The sequence below is a fragment of the Pleurodeles waltl genome, chromosome 9, assembly GCF_031143425.1.
Source record: "Pleurodeles waltl isolate 20211129_DDA chromosome 9, aPleWal1.hap1.20221129, whole genome shotgun sequence".
Taxonomy (NCBI): domain Eukaryota; kingdom Metazoa; phylum Chordata; class Amphibia; order Caudata; family Salamandridae; genus Pleurodeles; species Pleurodeles waltl.
The window spans coordinates 557323855-557340397 of NC_090448.1; the positions used below are offsets into that span (position 1 = coordinate 557323855).

Genomic DNA, 16543 nt, shown 5'->3' on the forward strand with positions numbered 1-16543 from the left:
ATTCTCAAACTTCTGGAGACGCACCCCCCTCCAGACAGAGAGTCAAAGCTTATTGACGCGTCAGGCAAAAGGGTGGGGTTTCAGGCAGCAAAGCACTGGAGAACTGCCAACACAGAAGCCTTATTAGCAAGATAAGACAGGGCACACTGGGATGAGATGGAAGATAGTATTCAAAATCTCCCAGAAGAACTTAAAAAAGGACACCAACTTGTACAAGAGGGCAAGTTAAATTCCAACAACTGTATTAAGTCTGCACTCTTGATGCAGCAGACACAGCTGCAAGGGGAATAAACACAACTGGGTTATTAGGACGTCATGCATGGCTGCATATATTGGATTTTAACCCAGAAGTCCAACAAACATCTTTTTGGCCCACATGTAGACCAAACTCTTGAGAAAATGAAACAAGCATTTACAATGCAATGGGTCTCGCGTTTGCTCATGTTAGAGCTGATCGCGTTGTAAACTCCTAACCCGACTTTTCACCTATCGGGAAAAGTGCAATTATGTACGTAACCCGAAAAAGTGAAATTAACTATTTAAAGCGCTCGACTTCTGCCAAGCGAGAATGCGCTCGTAAATTAGAGAAAAAGAAGTCCACGAGCCCGATAGAAAACAGCGAGCCTCGCATGTTTTCTGTACTTGGTCGCTGCGCTCGAGGAGGGCTAGCCACCGGAAAAGGAATGAGTTATGCCTGCCTTCGACTAATGAAAGCAAGCAGATTTAATTAGGCGAGCCCACGAACCAATAAAAAACACTGACGTGAAGTTGACAGGGCTCCGAGCCCTTTTCTAAATACAAAAGAGTCTTGCTGCGATACGCATGCGCGAGCGCATGCAACGCAGGCTCGACCATAAAAAGATGCTGACATTGCAAATCCTGTGGGAGCTCTACAAACTCCTGGAATTAGAGGTTCCTTTCATAAAACAACTTTCAAGCAAAGTAATAGACCAGCAGCCTCCGAATCCTCTACCTCTTTCAGACAGCAAAACTCACCATTTTCTTTAAGATGGTTTTATAGATGTTTTTATAGAGGAAACGACTCCAAGGGCAGACAAAGAGGTGTCTCCACTCGTACCACCCCTTTTACTTCAAAGTAGTGACTCTCTCCTCATTCCCCCCCACCCCGTTCACACAACATCTGTCGAGGAACTCTTCAACAATTTTTAATCAGCTGGGAAAATATAACAGACCAGTGGCTGTTGGACATTATCTAACATGGCTGTTGCCTGGAGCTCATAACCATGACTCCAAATATACCATCAAAAAGGCACAAACTCACTCTGGAACATTTACAATTATTTTTTAAGTCAAGATGTACAGGCTCTCCTTCAAAAAGGAGCAATAGAGTTGGTTCCCAATCATCAAAGAGGTAAAGGAGTTTATTCTCTATTTCCTCATTCCCAAAACATATGGATCCCTTTGTCAAATCCTAGATCTCGGACCACTGAATCAGTACTTTCTATCAGAGCGTTTTCTTATGGTCACTCTACAGGATGTAATACCACTATTACAGCAAGGAGACTTCATATCTGCCCTAGATCTAAAGGATTCTTATTTTCACATTCCAATACTTCCAGCACACAGAAAATATATCAGATTGGTCATACAAGGCAGCCATTACCAGTTCAAAGTTCTCCCATTCGGAGTAACAACTGCACCTCGTGTATTCACAAAATGCCTTGCTGTTGTTGCAGCGCATCTACGCAGACAAAGCACTCATGTCTTCCCATATCTGGACGAATGGTTTATCAAATCCAGATCCCTTCAACAATGTCTGCAACACACACAGACAGCTATCTATCTCCTACACCAGTTAGTGTTCACCATCAACATACAAAAGTCACACCTACAACCATCTCAAATATAAGCCTATCTAGGAGCTGTTTTAAACACTCATTTAGGGTTAGCATACCCCAATTCAATCAGGATTCAGAATATAACAACTCTGTTAAGTCAAATGCTACCCAATCAACGGATTCCATTACGAACTGTTCAGAGAATTCTAGGGATGGTGGCATCTTGTATTGCAATAGTGCCATATGCATTTATTTTTTTTATATGCACGACTACACATGCGCCTGCTGCAGGAGCGTCTGACGAGTCAATTCTCTCAAGCACGGGGTCAATTACAAGATCTAGTGTTGATAGACAGCCGCACCCCCTCTTCTTTGCAGTGGTGGAACACACAAAATCTGTCAAAAGGATGGCTGTTTCTAGACCCTGTTCCCTAGCTCACTCTCACAGCGGATACCTCCCTTACAGGTTCAGGAGCCTATCCTCTCAAACTCTCAATACATGGCATATGGGACAATAAACATCAAGCTTTACGCATGAATTACTTAGAGCTTCAGGTAATTCACCTAGCACTCAAAGCTTTCCTGATTCACCCCAAGGCAAGACTGTTCTAGTCTGGATGGACAATACAACAGCCATGTTCTATTTACAAAAACAGAGGGGCACACACTCTCTACGGTTGTCTTGACTAGCTCAGACAATCTGGAATTGGGAAATCAGTTACCAGATTCATGTTAGCAGACCATCTCCCAGGGTTGCAAACAACCTTGCCAACATACTCATCAGGACGAGGCAAAAAGTCCACAAATGGGAATTCCACCCTCAGGTACTACAAAAGTACTTCCGTCAGTAGGGATGTCCACACAGAGATCTGTTCGCAGCAGCAAGAAATGCAAAATGCCCAAGCTTCACCTCCAGGCTCCCAAACCCCCTCATCAAGGGCAATGCTCTATGGATAATTTGCTTAGGGATATTTGTTTATGCTTTTCCACCTCTTCTCCTTCTTCTCTTTGTGGTGAGGAAACAGACAATCTTTTCGCATCCTCATTGTAGTGGCTACCACGTGGGCACGTCAAGCATGGTTCACAACACTACCCGAACTCTCAGTAATTCCACACGAGAAGTTTCCCCTACACCCGGACCTTCTTGCTCAGAGCCATGGAGAGATCAGACACCCACATCCCAAGGAACTCAACCTTTGCAATTTGGCTCCTGAGGACATAGAGTTTGAATACTTAAGTTTACTTCCTGTATGCATGACCATTCTTAAGGAAGCACACAAACCCACAACCAGAGCATGCTACGCCACTTAATGGAAAAGGTCTGTTATTTATTGTCAGAACAAACACATTGATCTGTTTAATGTACCCATTCAAGATATTGTTTGCTATTTGTTATACTTGGAAACATATGGTCTTGCATATTCTTCAATACGGTTACATTTGGCAGCATTAGCAGTTTATTTACAAAATAGGCAACATTTAACACTATTCAAAATTCCAGTCATTAAAGCTTTTATGGAAGGTCTTAAAAGAGTGACTCCACCCACAGTGCCTCCAGCAGCAACATGGAACCCTAATATTGTACTTACCAGACATGTGGAACCTCCATTTGAACCTTTACATAAATGTCCAATTCAGTTTCTTTCTTGGAAAGTAGCTTTTTTGGTTGCAATCACTTCACCAAGATGTGTGAGTGAACTTCAGGCATTAACCTTAGAAGAACCTTTTTTTCCAGGTACATAAAGATAGGATAGTACTTCATACTAAGCCAAAATTTCTTCCAAAACTGGTTTCCACTTTTCATTTAAATCAATCGGTTGAGTGAACAGTCTTTTTTCCTAAACCTGATTCAATTGCTGAAAGAGCTCTACATACTTTAGATGTTAAAAGAGCATTCATTTACCATATTGATAGAACTAAAGACTTTCATAATACCTTTGTAGCTTTTTCACCTCCATATAAAGATAACGCTCTATCTAAAGCAGGTATATCAAAATGGATAATCAAGTGCATCCAAACATGCTATATTAAAACTAAATGAAATTTACCCATAGCTCCTACAGCACACTCAACTTGTAAAATAGGTGCATCTATGGCTTTCTTGGGAAACATACCAATTAGTGAGATCTGCAAAGCAGCCACATGGTCAAATCCACACACATTTACCAGTAAAACATTATTATGTGGATGTATTTGCACGGCAAAAAGCAAATTTTGAACAGGCTGTGCTTCGTACTCTTTTTCAGAGAACTGCAACACTCACGGGTTAGCCACCACTTTTGGGACAGCACTGCTTTACAGTCCATGCAGAGCATTTGTATCTACAGCCACACATGCCATCAGACAGATAATGTTACTTGCCCTGTAAGTATCTGGCCGTGGCATGTAGTGCTGTAGATTCATGCGCGCCCGCCCACCTCCCCGGACACCTGTGTCTGTTGCAGTATTATTTATTACACTTTACATGCATGGGCATCTCTTACTAGCACTATACTTACACTCTATTCTCACCCCACTGCCGGAAAACAATCTAACAATGGAGTTGATGCCCAGGCGCAGTATAATCGAAAGGACAGGTCACTTTACCTCGTGACTCTACCGACTTCTTCAAAGAAAAACAACTTGTATTCGTCCGGACCCAACACTAGACGGTAGAAGTAAGCGGAGCATGTGAATCTACAGTACTACATGCCAAGAAAAGATACTTACTGGGCAAGTAACCTAATTCTTCAGCTCTGCCTTCCCTGATGCAGCTATGAGATCATGTTGCCCAAGAACCAAGTTATTTGTTGTGTTTTACCTGGGAACAGAAGTTATCCATGTTGCACTGCCAACTCGTATTTTGTTTTATAGATATAATGGTGAACATTAATTGAAATGTTCTCTTGGTTGATCCTCACAAATGTGTTTCTTACAAAAATGTAGAATTTCCTCCTTGCAATAAAACAAATAATAATACCTTATATAGTCTCACTTCTGAATGTTAAACTGGGCTTCGTATGAGTTGACCTTCGATGCAGAAATGGTACATGAGTACCACATTCTTAATCATTCTGAAATTAAAATGAAATTAAAATCCACTAAAGACTAGAAGTAACTTACTGCCCAGCGAAAATGACCCAAATCCATAAAGGACCCTGGAAAATGACAGAGCAAAATCGAGCCTGATTGTGCAATAGAATTATAACATGACACTGATAAAGCCTCTTCCCGGCTATGTCATTCGGTTTCGTGGCACATGCATGACATTGAAATTGTCATTGCTGCTATTGAACCCAAATTGTCTTGTACATTTTTGGGCATCACTGTCACATTCCCCTCAACTAAAAAAAAATATATATATTTTCCTTAGCAAATGAGAGCGTGCATTAATTACCTGCTTTGAAATACCTCTGTGTATTTACAGGTTAAAGATAATAAAGCGATGAGTCCTTGCGCTGAACTGTGACATCATATGTCACATACTTATAATTGAATTACATTCTAAAAGTATATATACCTTAGGGAAAATAAATTGTAATTGTTTTTCATAGTCACACATCAAAGAACTGTAGAAAAACTATCACGGGTTCCAAGGATGTGGGCACATTTCAGATGTGAAATGCACAGCCTGACAAGTGGCATCCGACACTCTGGATCAGAGGCCCACATGCCATCTGTTTAGGATGCTGACAATCCACAAACCATACACGTTCCATCAGAACAAAAATGGCAGCTACTTCCAGGAAGAAATGCGTGATGGGAGCTGCAGTCTTAATTAAGTTCCATAATTTCCTCACAAATCATGTACCCACTAACCCGAGTGAGTAATAAACTCGATTGGCAAGCGCATTGAAAATGCTATTGCGACAGTAAAATTGCAGGAATCAGAAAACTGATTTAATGACTTGCGTGCTGACTCCTAACACGCGTCTTCTGATTAAGTGTCTGGAATAAAGACAGCCTTCTGTGTTGACTGCATAACACTGTGGTCCAGGAAAGAGAAGAATCAAGCACATGATGGAATTAATTTAAAATCCATTAAGCCAGGCACCTGTTTACAACCACTGTAGCAAACCATCACTGTTATCAAACAAATTCACCAGCACTCAAGTTTAAACTCCAAAGTATACTGTAGGTTTACAGGGTGTTGGAATGGTTGGGCCCAGACTGCATATCGGCAATTGCACCAATCTTCATGGAGGTTTTTACATACATAGCCACAACCAACTCGGTTGCAATTTTATACCCTACCCAGAGCACGTGGAAACTAAAATAAAGCTGCTCGTGCGCTAGGCAAGTTAACAAACAATATCGCTATTGTTGTAAAAACAGGACTTCGCTACCTGGGAGGAAAATATGAACATGTATATCAATCGTCCAAATAGCTATGTGTCTGGGGAACAATACTAGTTCTTTTGCTACCTGAAAACAAATAACTCTGCAGACAACAACCTACCGACACTTGTCTCAAAACTATGTATGAAAAAAACTGTCCATTAAACTGTTAATCTACTGCTTTCAAAAGAATAAATGTTGAAACATCTCTTACGATTTTTAGCTGTGCAGTGCTGATCTCGAGATGAAGCAATTTTATACAAACAGCAACTCAAACAATTTACATTTTTCTACTGCTAATAATAATCCATGCAATTTTCCCTCAAACAGCGCTCACCTTCCACTTCGTGTAAGTCACCACCTAAGGCGAAACTATCAGTCTGGAACCACCCACAGTGGAACGTACTCCTAGCTCACCCCAAAGGCAACAGAGGCACACAGCACAGTTAGTCGCCACACCCGCCTGGGTCCATCACAGTGCCTCTTTTCTGCCTGCCTGCCTCCCTGTGACCCTTCCATGCGGTGGTCACTGCTGATTGGGGAAAAAACATGCTTGCCTATGGCAGCTCCTCAGGCCACAGGGTTGACCAAGTCGCAATCCAAGCCAATCGCAGATCCCGCCCAAAATGGGGAGAAAGGTAAAACATGTTAAATTCTCACCCTTCCACCCTCGTACCTCAAATGCATCTGCACTTTATAAAGGGGAAATAAAGGGAGCTTCGGGGTGCAGCAGACTATCCGGTGGTCCAGGAAGCAGAGCCAGGTAGAAAGAGGAAGATGAAGAGTGGTCTAGGAAAAAAACAGTCTGTCTGTTGAATTTGGAAACCTACAGAGCGAGAAGTGACAGCACCGAAAGTGCAGGCAACTGTGGGAAGGCGGGGATCAGTGAGGGCTAAATGGCCTTTGCTTGGAGTTATAAGCCTTGTGTGCTCCTGCAGCCGACCCACAGGACACCACACATCCTTCAGCTCTTCCCCCACAAGTGACCACCCTAAGGTGTCCTCCCTAAGATCATGTTCCTAACTAAAACAACCTCTGGCGCCACCATTACCTGCCCCAAAATGCATGGTCCTCCATGCTGGAATATTGGCCCAAAACTTTATTGTCTCTCTTTTGCATATGCTAGGCACTCCGCATCCTGAATATCACATATTGTTGTCTCTGACTGGCACCTTGGTGATAAAGACAAGAGATTACCATCCACCAGGTAGAATCATACTCTGGGTTGTTCACTTGAAATCATTTCATTTACATTCATGACCATTGACATTATTTCATAGTTGTGGCATTTGCTATTTTTTCAACACCTTGACCACATTGTCTATTCCTTTCAGGTTGGCAGATCTGGCATCCTTTCATCTCTTTGTGACCCAGAAGTACAGCCTGACTACAGACAACACCTGGATCTGCTTCGGAGGCTCCTACCCAGGCTCCCTTTCTGCATGGTTCCGGCTAAAGGTAATTAGCCTATGGCACTGACAGAAGTGCACCACATATATGATATGCAGTAAAAGGTTCCAAGACGTTTATCAAAGTGGTGTTGAATTCAAAAGCACGAAGCTCATTATGCTTAATAAAAGCTGGCAATGATCATTTCTGTTCATGGGTGACACATGCTTCCCTGAAGGTCACACACATGGGCGAGGAGATATGATTGGGGAGCATATTCAGAGCATGCGATCTATGCTAAGGAGAGGTTGTGCATAAGGTTTGAGAAGTGATACAACCTCAGCGACAAGAGTGGTTCGCACCGCCAGGGCAGGAATCAGTAGAGCAAATGATGCAGTCCTATAATAAGCTGTGGGGCACATGGGTATGTGTCAGCTTATACATCCTGACCTGCATGTCACTAATTCTGGAAACAAGACTGGATATGGAGTAAGTGACATGGTTAGGTGAGGGGGTGCACATAGAGGCATGTAGGAGGAAAGAGAGGCGAGCCTGGCTGTATCACGGTGGAGTGGGAATGCTTACTCTGTATGTTGTGCTTGTTGGGAAGGAGAAATGAAGTGAAGCCAAAGTGATGTGTAAGACCTGGGAAGTACCTGAAGTACATTTTGAGAAGGAGAAAACGTGTGACCAAGCATGATGTGGTCACTGGTGGAACAGATGGAAAGATAATTTTCTTGTTTAGAATAGGAAATGAAGGGGTAACATCACTAGACTGAAATAGATTGTGGGGAGGTCAAGACATAGTCTGTCATCAGACTAGGGTAGTGCTTTTTGTGGCATCTCATCATATTAGGGAGTGGGGGCCTGGAAAATAAGGCAGTAAGTGAGTAATAATGTCACAACCAACATGTGATTGGCTGGTGCATAAGTGAAGAGGAGTGGGTTTGTGCATGCCCTCTTGGTGATGGTTGGACATTCAGTTGAGTGACCTAAAGTTGTATGAAGCAGTTCAAGGAATGGCCTGCTTCTCTACAGTCGAAGGTGGGGTTACTAAATTACAAGAAACCTTTTCTTGTGCTCTCTGTTTCTTTGGACATAGCGATTAATTAATGTAAGATTTATAGATAATTGCTAACACTAAAACCATAGTATTTGGCTTATTTATACTGTTAGAAATGGGGTCTCGAGTTGGCAGTGGCTTGCACCCTGCCTAAGTAAGGACTCTGTCTACTCAGGGTAAGGGAGTCCCACATCTAAGAAAATTCCTGCTCACCCCCTTGGTAGTTTGGCACGAGCAGTCAGGCTTATCTCTGAGGCAATGTGTAAAGTATTTGTGTGTACACACACACACAGACACACACACACACACAATATTTATCTAAGGAAAACAACACCAAAACGAGACAAATACACAGCAATGATATGCATTTTATGTATTAATTCTCAGTAAAACACTTAAAAGCACAATAGCTTCAACTAGGGCTATTGTGACATCTTTACGGAGTCATTCCCAAAAGTCCAACGCCACTCGCGAGTGAGTGCGGGCTGGACATGGAGTTGCACGCATCCCAGACACAGTACCTTCGAAAACAATCAAGAGATAAAGAAGTTGCACGGTGTCAGGGAGGGGTGGCTGAAGCCGGTGCTGTCTGACAATCTTGGCGAGCTGGGCCGTGTAGATGTTGAAGAGGGTCGGGCTTAGTGAGGATCTCTGTGGTACTCAGCAGCATGTTTCTTTGGGTACCGAAGTATATGGTGTGAGTCTGATTCTGGGTTCTTCCGGTCAGGAAGGATCAAAACCATTCCAGTGTTTTTCCCCAGATGCCGGCGTCGTGGAGTCTGGTGCAGATGGTGGAGTGGAAGAGTGTGTTGAATGAGGCAGAGAGGTCAAGGAGGATGATGGCGGCCGTGTCTCCATGGTCCAGTATGGCAAAGATGTCATCTGTGGCTGCGAGGAGGGCTGTCTCTGTGCTGTGGTTGCTCCTGAATCCGGACTGTGTGGGGTCCAGAATGTGGTTTGTTTGAGAAACTCAGTCAGTTGCATGTTGATGGCCTTTTCTGTTTTCTTGGCTGGGAAGGAGAGCAGCAAGATGGGTCTGTAGTTTTTCATCTCACTTGGGTCGGCACAGGGTTTCTTCAGAAGCGTATTTATCTCTGCGTGTTTCCAGTCGGATGGGAAGGTGGCGGTTTCGCTGGAGCGTTTGATAGTCTAGCAGAGCTCTGGCGCAGTGTTCATGCTGGCCAGGTTGAAGATGTGGTGTGGACATGGGTCCGAGGGTACCCCCGAATGGATGGAGTTCATGAGTTTCTGGGTGTCTTCTGTGGTGATAGGGGTCCCGTGGTTCAGGGTCTATGGCATGGGGTCCTTGGTGATGCAGGTGGGGGTGGGGGCTGGTTTTGGTTCTTGAAACCTTCATATATGTCCTGGATTTTCCGGTGGAAAAAGGTGTTGAGGTTGTCGCAGAGGTCTTGAGAGGTAGGGATGTCAAAGTTGTCTGATCCGGGGTTCAAAAATTCATTGACTATGGTGTTGTGTGTGTTGGTGCTGATTCATTCTGGAATGGAGGCTTTCTCTAATGCCCTGGTGTTGCGTGGTGACTGTGTCTTTGTAGGCTGTGCGATTTGGCGTTTCTTTGCTGTTCATCCATTTTCATTTCAGATGTCTGCAGTTGCATTTGGACTTTTGGAGTTCTGTTGTGAACCAGTTTGGTTTCCTCCGTTGCTAGTTTCTAGTGGGTTTTCTGAGGGGGGCTATGGTGTTGGCGCATTCTGTAATGCAGCGGTGCAGGTTGCCAGCTTAGTCATTCACGTTTGTGGCATCCCGTGGGGGGGGAGTGGCTGAGGGCATTGGTGACGTTGCTCCAGTTTCTGCCTGGGGGCAAGGGCCGTGGTGGCGTGCTGTGGTCTTCGTAAAGGTGAAGTGGGCGCTTCGGTGGTCGGTCCAATGGTGTTCGAGATGGTGATGTTGTTTCCTGGCAAGAACACGGGGTCAAGGGTGTGACCTGCTGAGTGGATGGGGAGGTTGACTAGTTGCTTGAGACAGAGGGTGGCGAGGTTGTTCAGGAGGGATGAGGTGTTAGGGTCATTGCGGTTTTCAAGGTCGAAGTTGAGGTCGCGGAGTAGGATGTAGTCAGTGTAGGTGAGTGCATGGGGGTCAATGAGGTAGGTGAAGGTTTCGCTGAACTGGAGCCATGGTCTGGGTGGTCTGTAGAAGAGCGTGGCACGAAGGGAGGTGTTTAGGTTGGTCTGAATTTCGATTGTAGGTGTTCGATGGTGGTTGGCTGGAGGGTGGTTGAGAGGTGGAGGTTGATCCTGTAGACTATAGCGATGCCTCCTCTGGGTCGATTGATTCTGTCTTAGTGGACGATTTTGTAGCCGTCTGGAATAACAGTGGAGATGTCCGGGGCTGAAGTGAGGGTGATCCAGGCCTCTATGAGGAAGGCGATGTCCGGGGCGATCGAGTCAAGGAGGTCCCGGACTTCTACTGCATGTTTGGCGAGGGAGCGGGTGTTGAGGTGTAGGCACTTGATGTGTCCGTCTGGACTGTGGGTGGGGCGGTGTGGCGTTCGGTGGCAGGTGAGGGAGCAGGAGCGGCACACACAGACACAGCAGTGGAAGGTCTGAGACATGTTTACAGGGCTACTCCTGTGGGTGGCACAATCAGTGCTGTAGGCCCACTAGTAGCATTTGATTTGCAGGCCCTGGGCACACATGGTATGCTATACTAGGGACGTACTAGCAAATCAAATATGCCAATCATGGATAAACCAATCATCAATACAGAGAGCACTTGCACTTTAGCACTGGTCAGCAGTGGTAAAGTGCCCAGAGTCCCAAGGCCAGCAAAAAGGAAATTCAGCACAGAATCAAAACACAAGGTCAGAAGCCAAAAAAACCGGGGAACCCACGGCAAGAGCTGTCAGGTCCAACATATACAATTTTTTTTTTTTTTAAAGTGCCTGTTTACATTCTCTTGTTCCATGCAAAAAAAAGTGTACTGACCTGTAACTGTTTCTGCAGTGTTAGTATTCACACTCTTAATACATCACATTCTTGGCTTGGGGTGTTATTCCAGAACATTGTAAATAGCAGGGCACAGTTAGTTGGAGTTGTGGGATGCTAGGTTTGAGTGTGTGTCTTTTTGACTCTATCTAGGTTTGTATGTGTCTTGGCATAAGAGTGAGATAGTGTGTCATGGCATCTCTTTCCATGTGGAGGTCTGCTGCAGCACATAGTGAACAGAATGTTCTTGGCATCTGATCATTCCTCAAGTTATCTTGTGGGTGTCTTGTGTTAAACTGATTTACAGCAGGTGGTTATCTTTGGATACTATATACATGTCTGGCGCATGATGGTCATCTGTGGTATACAGGATCCATACATGGCATATAGAAGCTGTCCATCACATATGATAGCCACTTATGTCATTTGGTGTAGATCCCTGACATAATGACAACTTATGGCTTGTGAGACAGTGCATGAACATAAGAGACAATATCTGTGCATTTGAGATAGGATCTGGGCAAATGAAGCTCTTCCTGGCGTGTGTTAGTGCTACATAGGCCTATAAGGCTGTACGTGGTACTATAAAGCAGTACTTGTCCTTGTTTGGTAGTACTAACAATCAGAATTTACTGAAGATGAAAAGTTGATATTTAGGGATATAGTTATTGTAAGCATTTAAAACACAAAACTCGCTGCTGGGGAAGAAGCTTTTGTTTATGTGATATATGAGTCACTGTTGACAAGCTGGAATTTGGTGACAAGTGAAGTGCATTATCAAACTAGTTTTAAAGATATTTTTAATTGATAATATTTTTTGGAGGATATTTATTCCATACTTTTTCTTAGTGTCAAAGAGCGTGTACTTATGGAAACTGGCTTATTTCATGATCTATTTTCTTGTTGTTGCTTGATCTATATTGATAGCTGTTTATAATTATTTTCACTACTTATAACTCCATTGTTCAGATGTAAGTCTTTAAGGTTTACTATGTAAAGTTGTAAGATGTTTCTAAAGTAAAGGGTATCCTTGCTCTCTGAGACAGTCGATCTGACTAACTTGAGGGTTAGCTGTTCGCTGTAAGGGCTACGTTATTGAGTTTGCTGTCCATTTGAATTTTTTCCTTTATACAATCCAAAACATTAATCTTCAGTCGCTATTTGACAAGACTAAGTTAGGGAAGGCTTCCAGACCCTGCCAGAATGGTCATCTAATTGTTTAAACCATCTACTAAGGTGGTCCTTGGCTTCTTGTGCAAAGTGAAGTTGCATCCTTGAGGTAAAATGGCCCCTAAACTTACACATTCCCCACATGTTGTGTGATGAGGACACTAAATGCTGCTGTTTGCTTTGTATGAGCTGTGTTCATAGTTCCTTTACATATGTGGTTGAGATACAAAGTGTTCTTGGTATGGCTTTGGCAAAATATGGAAAACTCAAGGAGGTATAATTAGCTTTATAAGAACAATTTGTATTCAATATGGTCAAAAACGTTACTTGTTGTAAAACCTTAACCCAAGTCCGGTGCTTTAGTTGGCTAAGAATTCTTTGTGTTTGAAAAACAAAGTGGAGGTGCTTTAACTTTAAGAGACATTTACGTCTGAGCACAAGGATGGAGTTCAATCAGCAGTTATTAGATCTAGGAAGGGGTGTGTACACTACACCCACAGTACACTAAACATTGAGATACTCTATTATTTGGATGTGCCTATTTTGTGCTCTAATGCTAGTGTGGCCTACTTTGCTTTTCTGTTTTACTGAAAGAACTGGAAACATCTTTACTGATGATTGCAACGTAAATTGAAAACACTTAAAAGGTAAACCACTCCTAGTCCTCCAGAAATCATAAAACTACATCTCAATCTACCTCAAAAGCAAGATTAGTGCTGTTTTCCATCTTCTCCTCACATCCCTGCCAATGTCACTTCTTCGTCCCTTATCTGAGGTGAGGCCATTGCCAGTTGTTAGTGTGATTGGAACTGAGGTTGTCTGGAGGAAGTGGGATCTAAGATTACCAAGTATAAAGCCACTTCTTTCTATACTCTTGGGAGTTTGGCTGGCATCTACAACCTATTTGTTCAGAAGGTAATGGGCAAAATATTATGGCCTGTAAAGACCTGGCCAAAGAGGTCTTAATGGGTAGTTGAATGATCTTTGTATCAGAATGAGAGTTGGTTTCTATAGTATGGTGTCTGCAGCAGAAATGGGATGAGCTCCAGACTGTGCTAGTGTGTAACTTTGTCCAAGGTGCTGAAGTTCTGCCAGCTGCCCTAGCCTAAGTGCCTTCAGCTTTGGAGATCTTGATGGAAAGTGCTATTTATTCACTTCCATGGACTTTCAGACGACAGATCCTGGAAGGACAGATCACTTTCTACTCAGTTTCAGAATCTTAGTGTGCGTGCTTCGATTTCATCATTTGCCCCTTATAAGTTTTGGTGATGAAGGTTGAAGAAAGCGTCATACACTGTGTGGCACACACCTTGTAGTTGTATGCTAACTTGGCAGATGGGAGAGAGCTATCTTTTGCCTGGGGAGGGGTCCCTCAAACACCATAGGCATATGCCTTGCATTTTGTGGTACCGGGCCTGTGCCCAATAAACATTGTTTGAGGCATCTCAAAGGTAATGTACACACAATATGATTTTAAAAATGTACGTAGCAGAGGACCAGGTGAATTGGCAATAACCTGCATATTATACGCAACTTCCCACATCTGATGAATCTCGTAACTGGGCAGAGGCGTAATCATTTGGTGGGAGTCTCTCGTCTGGAGCAGAGAGTCATTCACTGGGTTTGTGTTTCACTTCTTGCTGTATATTGTCACTCACTGAGTGTGAGTTTTATTTCTTAGTGCACAGCTGCCCTACTAAGTACACAGTTTCAGTCACACCCAGGAAAAAACAACTTCCACAACTGCAAGCATAATATCACAGATTCAGTATCGAGGAAGAGGCAGGGACAACTTATTCAGAAGTTGTAGGAAGCTGGGTACTGGTTGCAGTACCTTCCCCACCCGCCCAAACTTTTGTAAGTCCCTAGTAAGTGGTACCTTTAGTACCTAGGGCCTAGATACTGCAAAGAGTCCCTAAGAGCTGCAGCACAACTTGTACCACTCTGAGGGACCCAGCACCAAACTTATGCAGTCTGCCATTGCAGGCTGCATGACCATGTGCTCCCTAAAGTTGAAAGCATGACATGGCACACAGCCTGCATGCAGTGTCCCCTAACCACTGCATTTAATATTTATAAGTCACCTAACAGCAGGTCTTACATCCCTGAGGCAGGGTGCATTATATTAGATGTGTGGGCATATCTGAAATAGCAGATATGTCTTTATCGATTCTTAAACATAGTAAGTGCACAGGGAAGACATTTTAAGTAAACGTGCTGGACCCTGGTCAATTCGAATTCCTCAGCTACATGATGGCTTCACTGAAAATAGGGATGTTTGGTATCAAACATCTCTTATTAATAATAAACCTCACAGATTCTAGTGATGGATTTATTAATACATGCACCCAGAGGGCACCTGAGAGGGGGCCCCTGAAAACCTTCCTACTGCTGGTGAGCTCATTGACTGCTCTCTGGAGGTCAAAAACAAAGCGTTTAAAACCCCTCCCAACAGGATGAGCTGCAAGTCTGCATTCCAAGGCAGGAAGCTTCAAAGAAGCCCACATCCTTTGATATGCAGAACTGGCCTTCTTCAGAGGGAGATTCTGACCCTCCTGCTCGAGGACCCATCTGGCACCTGGACAGACAGGAAAATTAGCTAAGCAGGAGTGGCGTTAGATTTCCAGGCTGGAACCACCCCTAGAGTGACTAGCCTTAAATGAACACAGCCTCAGGAATTCCACCATCTTGTGTGTGGTGGAATTAGGAATTCTGGGACAGGGTAATGCCCACTCCCCGAAGGAAGTGGCCATGTAGGGGATGTAGTCACCTCAAGGTTAAATAGTCCATTGGCTACTACCCTTCACTCCATTTAACACCCCCTAAATTGAGGATTTAAGGGACTTCCTGATGCCAGGACCTCTGATATTTGTCGGACAGAAGAGGAGTGGACAAGAAGCCTGAGAACCACAACTGACTTGGCACCAACCCTGCCAGCTGCACCCGACCCTTGAGGAGCAACTGACCTGTCCTGCTGCTGCAGCCTCCAAGAAATCGGGAGGTCTGCCAGTGTTTCGTAGATCACCAAGAAGATCTCCCTTGGAGCAGGGGAGCTGCTTCCCTCTATCTGCAGGCAACCCAAAAAAGAACTGTGAGGACCGAGACTGCAAAAAAAACAATGCCGGACAGCACCACTGCACCCAAGTCACCTAGGCTGAGCCAGCAAGAGGTGGCAGTATGATTCCCAGGTCCTCCGGAGACAAAGCCTTCCTTGTGCCTACCCACTATGGACTTCCCGACATCGTGTGCAGCCTGTGTACAGACCACCCTCTAATTGCGAGTAACTCCAGCACCAGACCAGACACCAAAAGACACCACTGCACCAGAGCCTCACAGCCCAAGGAGTAGTGCACCAATGGTGTTCCTACATGCCCGTGAACCTCAAGGGTCTAGCCCCCTTTTGGTTCCCACGAACGGACTGTCCAGGCCCAGCTTGCTGCAACTTTGTGACCAAACTGTTTTCCGATTAAAGTGAATGGGACGCCTGATGCCGTAACACACCTCTGCACCCAGAACCCATAGAGCCCCCTGAGGTGAACTTTTGGTGTGGCCTTGGCCCTTGCCCTATACTCGCCTCAATTCCAGAAAGATAGTCCTGTAAGTCGTTGCTAAGTACCCAAATGCAGTGTCTGTTTCTTTCCCATAGGATAACGTTGGGCACTCGGTGCTCAAAAGCACCTCTGCACCCGGGCACCACTGTGCCTCTCGAAGTGACCTGTTGGTGCTGCTTTGGACCTTGCCCTATACACACCTTAACTCCAGAAGATTGCTCCTGTAAATCGCTGCTAAGGAGAAGTATGCAGTATATGTTTTCCCCCATAAGATAACCTTACCACTTCAAAAATTGCACAGTCAACTTTTGA

At 44.2% G+C, this 16543-nt stretch overlaps 1 protein-coding gene across 1 annotated transcript in view; it reads left to right on the forward strand.

Moving 5' to 3' along the window:
• Nucleotides 1–16543, forward strand: part of PRSS16 (serine protease 16) — a 93631-nt gene that overhangs the window by 20238 nt on the left and 56850 nt on the right. Inside the window, exon 5 of the mRNA XM_069207510.1 lies at nucleotides 7451–7574. Within this exon, the coding sequence (XP_069063611.1) occupies nucleotides 7451–7574 (124 nt within the window). The remainder of the gene's footprint in view (nucleotides 1–7450; nucleotides 7575–16543) is intronic.